This window comes from Pelobates fuscus, chromosome 4 (genome assembly GCF_036172605.1).
Source record: "Pelobates fuscus isolate aPelFus1 chromosome 4, aPelFus1.pri, whole genome shotgun sequence".
NCBI lineage: Eukaryota > Metazoa > Chordata > Amphibia > Anura > Pelobatidae > Pelobates > Pelobates fuscus.
In genome coordinates, this window is record NC_086320.1 from 80,299,579 (window position 1) to 80,307,280 (window position 7,702).

Sequence of the window (7,702 nt, forward strand, 5' to 3'; positions counted from 1 at the left end):
AGGATCTGCTGCTAATGTCATGGTGCAAGATATCACAGGACATGTCCAGAAGTCTTGTGAAGTCTATGCCTTGATGCATCAGAGCTGTTTTGGCAGCACAAGTGAGACCTACAAGATATTTGTCAGGTGGTTTTAGTGCTGTGGCTGATCAGTGTATGTGCCGGCGCTGGCCCCGCCCCTGATCTGCCTCCTTGGCTGACATGCTAAGAACTGATGATCTAAGCCAATCCAATGCTATTCCTTGTCAAGGAGGCGGGGCCAAATGCCTGGCTGGCTAATCGGCATCTCCTCATAGAGAAGCATGGAATCAATGCATTTCTGTGCGGAAAGTTCAGCGTCCCCATGCACAGTGTGCAGCACTGACCCAGGAAACACCTCTAGTAGCCACCTGAGGAGTGACCACTGGTGGTGTCCCTGTGCTTTAATATAAAAACTGCCTTTTCTCTGAAAATACAGTGTTTACTGCAAAAAGCCTGCAGGGAATGACTACACTCACCAGAACAACTACATTAAGCTGTAGTAGTTCTGGTGACTGTAGTGTCCATTTATGTGACAAGTGTCCCTTAAGTTGCTGTGTGTCATTTCCCCTTTTATATTTTTCCCAGTTTCACTCTGCATGCAGATACAAAACTATGTTGCAGCATTAAGTGCAAATTTAACCTGTATACTGCCACCTCTCATTGTAGGGGGGCTTTTTAATTATTGCATGCAACATCGAAGTCACATAATTCCTTGTGATATTACCTATTAATATAATATCATTCAATAATAAACTATTGAACATGATCTGTTACACAATGTAAGGCTAATGTAAACTGCAAGTATAATTTTATAAAATGGTTTCAATAGATTAGTTTTAATCTGGGTGTTTTGGAAAACATAAATATGTAGGGTTCACACATGTGAAAATCAGATTACAAAGTTTAGGCAACAAAAGCCAAGTTGTAATAAAATTGGTACATTTGTTTTTCGATGCCGTTATTTTAGTCTTGCATCTTCATTTTCTAATACCATCAGAATTCATTGTTTAGCAAATAAATCCATAACGAGGTATTTGTAATTAAGACTATTTTCAACATTTCACTTTAACTGTTTTTATGGGTATGTCTTCCTGGTTGCACTGCTGGAGCCTAAATTGCCTTCCAGGCTACTAAAGTTTATTAATTACAGAGTTGAGCAGTCATGTTACTTATAGTAAGTTGTGAAAAAAAAAGAGAGAAGAAGGCTTAAAGGAACACTGTAGTGTCAGGAATACAAACATTTCTGACACTATAGGGCAGACATCGCTGTTTAGGTCCCTGGTCATTCTCTCCATAGAGATCAAAGATTTAAAACCTTTTCTCCCAAGCCACGCTGGTCTTGCCCTGGCTGACCCTACGTGGCAAAATGCTACGCTTCACCAATCAGCAACTTCTCAAAGAGATGTATTATATCAGCGTGTCTCTAAGGAAGGTGTTCAGTATCTACATGCAGAGCGTGGAGACGCTGAACATCAGCACTGAGATAGGAAGCACCTCTGGTGGATGTCTGAGTGACTGCCACTAGAGGTGTTCCTAGGCACCAATGTGAACAGTGCCTTTGTTCTAAAAAGGCAGTATTTACAGTGCTAACAATGCAGGGACATACTATAGACACAATAACCACTGCAATAAACTGTAGTGGCTCTGTTGATTGTAGTGTCCCTTTAAGCATTGGGAGTTAACATAGTAATTTGTTCTAAGATAACCTTCAGAAAACACGTTCTTCATATAAAGTGTACAATTTTCTACCTTAGCAATGACTGGAAATTGGTATAATTATTACCAAAAAAGTTTAGTCATTTTGATAATGGATTTTTAATATGCCTAAAAGACATTGTTTCAATAAGCAGAATGATATATGCCAAATTATCACTGACTGAGTTCTACCTATTTCTAGGTTTGTTGGGCCCTGCAAAGAGAGAAGCCTGGTTGCAGCTAAGGGCAGAGATTGAAGCATTAACGGACTCTTGGTTAACTTTGGCACTGAAAGCTCTTACGTTAATTCATTCTAGGTAATTTCCTCTTTTCTCTGGTTAAAAGTCTTCACTGTGGTAGTTTTTATATACACCAGAAAAGTCAGATTCTCAGGTGTCTTAGATCTTGGCTTCTGGAAATGCTACCGAAATTTGCAAGTGCTTAAAAACAACACCATTTGCAGACATAGTAACTGAAATGCAACCTTGTTGGCCCAAAACCCTTCCTCAAATTCCTAATTCAAACCTCCTGGTGTTGGGAGATATAGTATTGTACTGCTGTATATAACACAGGTATACACATGGAGAGTCATGCTTTGGTCATTGTTGGTACAGGTGGGAGCCTTCCTAGTCTGCTGAGGTTCTTGGAAACACCAATTATTTAGTATCACCTAACAAATATTTTATTATACTTGTTCATTGCTTGTGTTGATTTTCAAAAAAAAAAAAAAGGGTTTATTTACAGTTTACAGATTTACAGATTACTTTACTAATGCATACAGATAGTGTGTTAAAGTTTTATATGACAAATAGAACAATTGGCTATTTATAAAAGATCCAATTTTACCAGACCAACTTCACTGTTATAGTAGGTGAATTCACGTTGTGCTGTACGAAGATACTAGAATGGACTGAGGAATTCACTATGCCTTGTTTCACAACGTACCAATACGTTACAGTGATAGCCTTTCTTGTTGGCACTAATTTTATCTAGATTTTTTTTTTCAATGACCTACTCCCCTAATCCCTATATCTAAATGAAAGCATCATCATTGGACCCTTCAATTTAAATATGTTTCGTGACTTAGCACCATTATAATCAAGCCATTGCAAAGCACTCTATATCACAGAGCTAACTATTCCTTAAAATCTGCCAGTGCACTTTGACCTTTGTACTAAAATCTTTAAAAATGTGTGAGTTATACAGCTGCTCTTGGTAGCCGATTTGATAATTAACTGTATTTCTTGCAACAAAAAAAACAAAAAACAAAAGGAAGTTGAAGACTGAGAAGCTCAAGGCTCCCCCATATCAATTTTTTATTATTATTATTATTATTATTATTATGATGATGATTATCTTATCATTTATATATCTCCAACATATTCCTCAGTGCTTTACAATTATAGAAGGGAATATCTGACAACAAGTAATTGACTTACAAAATATTGACAGAAAGGTGATGGCTCTGTTTAAATGACCTCACAGTTTAATGAGGCATTTTCCGGACTCTAATGTTTTTTTTTTTTTTTTGGTTTTTTTAAATCGGACTCTAAGGTTTTTTTTTTTTTTGAGGAAACTGGACTCTAGGTTTTTTAGAAGATTAAAATTGTTCATGAAATCTTTTATTAAAATAATGTTCATAACATTTTTTTCTTGTTTTTTTAATAGGACGAACTGTATAAATATACTTGTGACAACTACACAGCTTATACCAGCGTTGGCGAAGGTCCTGCTGTATGGTTTAGGGGTTGTATTTCCAATTGAAAACATTTATAGTGCAACTAAAATAGGTGAGTTTATTTATTTTGTGGGCATCTTTGTTGCGTAGTGCAAATTTTTGGATATACAACATAAAATGAATACATTTTACTAAAGCCTGCTTGAACATTTCTGCTCCTGACATACCATTTGGTGATTTTCTCAGAAGAATGAATCTAGATACGTAGGCACACTTTTAATGAATGCATTATATATGTGTGACCCTTTAATTAATACATTATATGTATGTGTGACCCTTTAATTAATGTATTTTATATGTGTGTGACCCTTTAATTAATGCATTATATACATGTGTGACACTTTTATTAGTGCATTATATATATGTGTGACACTTTTATTAATGCATTATATAAATGTGTAACCCTTTAATGCATTATATATACTTGTGACCCTTTAATTAATACATTATATATATATGTGTGACCCTTTAATTAATGCATTTTCTATATGTGTGTGTGTGACCCTTTAATTAATACATTACATATACGTGTAAACCTTTAATTAATGCTATTCATATATGCGTGACACTTTAATTAATGCATTATATATATATATATGTGTGTGTGTGACCCTTTAATGAATACATTATATATGCGTGTGACCGTTTAATTAATGCATTATATATACGTGTGACCCTTTAATTAATACATTATATATATGTGTTACCCTTAGATTAATGCATTCTATATATGTGTGTATGCCCCTTATGTACAAATTTGTAGCAATCAATACAAATAAAAATATATATATTTTCTAGAAAGTTAAAGTTATGGTTAATAAAATATCTCGGAGATATTTCTCCTGGGTTGTCAATAGTATGATGTAATTTCCAAAAGCTTACACACAAGACCGTCTTTATGGCTCCTATAATGCACAGCAGCAGACCAGGCAATTTACGAGTTTCCTACAACAAAAGAATACAGCTCACAAAGTATTTCATACCCAGCCAGTGAATTTATGACACTGTGTGTAAGAACTGGGATGAATGGGATAGCTTTTAGTATGACTGTAAGCAGCTGCCGTGCACCATGGGGTACCTTTAAAAATGGGCAAGTAAATCACAATGAGACAAATAATACATGGAATTATCAAGTTAAAAAATATACTGTTAGTTTACACATCTTGCAGTTTCTCTTCATCATAACTCTGGAATCTGTGTTATGTTACAATTTCAAAAAGATGTTCTACTGATAGTTCCGCTATTATGTTTGTGTTGACCATCAAAAAAATTCATACAGTAAAACATTTGAAATTCACATTTATTTCAAATCAAGTACGAAGAAGGGAAGCTGATCAAAATGCTGTATTTGCAATCTTAATATGTTACACCATTAAAATAATCTGTGAATAATAGCCGTTTTGATTCATTACATTTGCAGTGTCGTTAAATGACCAGGTCTGTGTATTATTACTAACGGAAATGAAACAATGCCTCATTTTTTTGTGCAGGTAAAGAAAGCTGTTTTGAAAGAATAATTCAGAGGTTTGGCAGGAAAGTTGTATATGTTGTAATAGGCGATGGTGTGGAAGAAGAACAGGGAGCCAAAAAGGTATGCGTATTTCCAGTAGATTGATCTTTTATTGCAATAACCTCTCATTGCTCTCCAGAACCTTTTAGTCTTTTCTTGCTGCTAAAGTGCTGCCAGTCTTGTCATAAACACACTGCTGCAGATTGGGACTGGACCCCACTGCATTTTAGAACACTCACCCTTACCTCATTGGTCAGTGTTATATTGTAAGCTGTAGGATGTTGTAGAGCTGTTAAAATATTTTATGATGGGAAAAGGAAAGTAAGAAGTAAGAAGTATAAAAGAGAACATAGTCGTTGGAGACAGCAGTGTTGTGGATCCAAATGTATCAAATTGAAGCAGATATTTATACTATGGGCTTCACATATAGATTTATTGAATAGGTCCCACCAGTATTCCTCAAAATATTAGTGTTCTAATAGCTTGTTAGCTACTGTTTTTGATAGATCAATAGACTGTTGTTTAGTTTTATTCCTAAATGGTCTGGTTATAGTATTTATCCTGTATGAAGGTGTTAATAGTCTATGATACCTTCTAGAAGACCTACTATTGTATGTATAACCTTAATGTTTATTTCATTCTGGTTTCTGGACTGCCATTTAAAGAATAATTAAATGTGTTTCCATCCATGCAGCATTCAATGCCATTCTGGAGAATTACAAGCCACTCCGATTTAATGGCCCTTCATCATGCATTGGAACTTGAATACTTATAGCAAAAACAAAACAAAAACACAACAACATGATTCTGCTACCAGTGCAATTATACAAGTTGTCCTTATGATTCTGCACCACTCGGCCACATCAAGACAATATCGGGAAATCACCAATGGAAACTCCTAACATTTGTTACTGTACTGCTGAGGACGTAAGCTTTGTAGGATGCGTGAAGACCATCCACAGAAATGTTACCGTCTTGTAAACACGCAATACAGTTGTACATGACAGATTGAAGGTTCGTGTCTGTGAAGAATAAGTGGACTTACCATTGCTTTAGAAGCCAACAGAAGACCATATACAGAGATCACTGGAGATGGAATGTGTAAGTTCCAATGTGGATGATCACCTATGTTCTAAATTGACACTTCGTCTCCAGAAAAAAAAAAAAAGATTAAAAAAGTTTACTAATTACCTTCTTGGATCCATAGTACTCACTGCATTTTATTTATGAATAGACTTGGTAAAGACATGCAGATTCGATGTACAGCTACGAGACATTAGCATGTACATGTAAATGCGATCAAGCTACTAACAGAAGTTTTACTTTGGGACTCAGCTGTTAATTGCAAAATATTCTAAAGTATGTATACTGTAATTTAAACTAATATGTACATCACTGAGACAATCATGTACAGGAAGAGTTTTTGTGTAAATTTGTAATAATGGATTCTTTTACATATTGTTTAGGTAAATGTTAATAAGATTGCAATGTCTTGGTAGGTAAAACTTGCAGGGCAGCGTGTGTACAAACAATTGTGCAGTGCCTTAACAAAGTGTTAGATATAAATATGTAGATATTTTTTTTAATGTAGTTCAATTTGTTAAGACCAAAAGCATGTATGACAAGTGTCAATACTATTTTATTAATTTTGGCATTTTCCACATAAACATGTAAAGAAAAAAATTCACCTGTGTGCTAATTCAGTGGAAACTAAAGCTCAAATGCAAGCCCCCCCTTTTTCATGAGTATTTTATAAAAACTATAGATATGTGTGTCGGTGAAAAAAAGTATCCGTTCAAACTATAGGTTTGATTCCTGACAGGGTCAGCTTAGCCTTGTATCAATGTATCAAAAGTTGTGAGTAAGTTTTAACAGTTGAAAAAAAAATTTGGAATGGGGAAATGGTGTGACTTAAGCCCCTTTGGCCATTATATGTTTGAATGATTGTGCCGTATGTTGTGGCTGCAGCATCTGAGAAAGTATACTGTTTAATGAGTTGAGAGCAAATGGTGTAATAAACAAATTGCATCCAGGGAACAACAATTCTGTGGGAAGACAACACCTTCTTAATAAGAGAGGTCAGAGGAGAATGGTCATGCTTGTCCAAGATGAGAGAAAGCCACAAATAACCCAATTTTACAGAAAGGCATCTCTGTTTGTGCAAATCACTGAACTGGGAAGGAAATTAGATATGGCATCAAAATATCATGCTAATATCAACTTGTGTCAGCCAAGATCAGTTAGTTAGACATGATCACCAACGTTGAACATCTGAAGATAAGACAACTTTACCTGGTCTAACGAATCTCGATTTCTGCTGCAACATTTTGATAATAGATTCACGATCTGTCTTGTTTTAATGGTAAGGCTTAGTGGTGGTGGGTTAACAGTGAGGGGAAGATTTTCTCGGAACATTGAGCCTCTTAATACCTAGTAAGCATTATTTGAATGTTAAACATTGATAACTATGTATATTCCTTAATAGCTATGGTCTAGCCATCTTAAAATGAATACTTCCTGGAGAAAAAGCCTGGAAGACCTTGCCACAAAACATGCATCACCTAAAGATGGTTCTAAAATCGGTGACTTAAAATCTTTACAACAATATGCATGGTCCTGAGAACTCAATTTAATAGTGCTCAATTTGAATTTCAAAAACATAACATTCTCACCATAAATGTGTAGCGAAAAAGAGCAGAAATCAATTGATGCTCTAGAACAGTGGTTCTCAACCCAATC

At 35.2% G+C, this 7,702-nt stretch overlaps 1 protein-coding gene across 1 annotated transcript in view; it reads left to right on the forward strand.

The window, feature by feature from the left end:
• The window catches only part of EYA1 (EYA transcriptional coactivator and phosphatase 1), a 113,028-nt gene extending 106,337 nt beyond the window's left edge, over window positions 1-6,691 (forward strand). Inside the window, exons 14-17 of the mRNA XM_063451333.1 lie at window positions 1,918-2,032; window positions 3,384-3,505; window positions 4,944-5,044; window positions 5,658-6,691. Coding sequence (XP_063307403.1) covers window positions 1,918-2,032; window positions 3,384-3,505; window positions 4,944-5,044; window positions 5,658-5,738 — 419 coding nt within the window. The 3' untranslated portion in view covers window positions 5,739-6,691. The remainder of the gene's footprint in view (window positions 1-1,917; window positions 2,033-3,383; window positions 3,506-4,943; window positions 5,045-5,657) is intronic.
• Window positions 6,692-7,702: the final 1,011 nt, after the last annotated feature.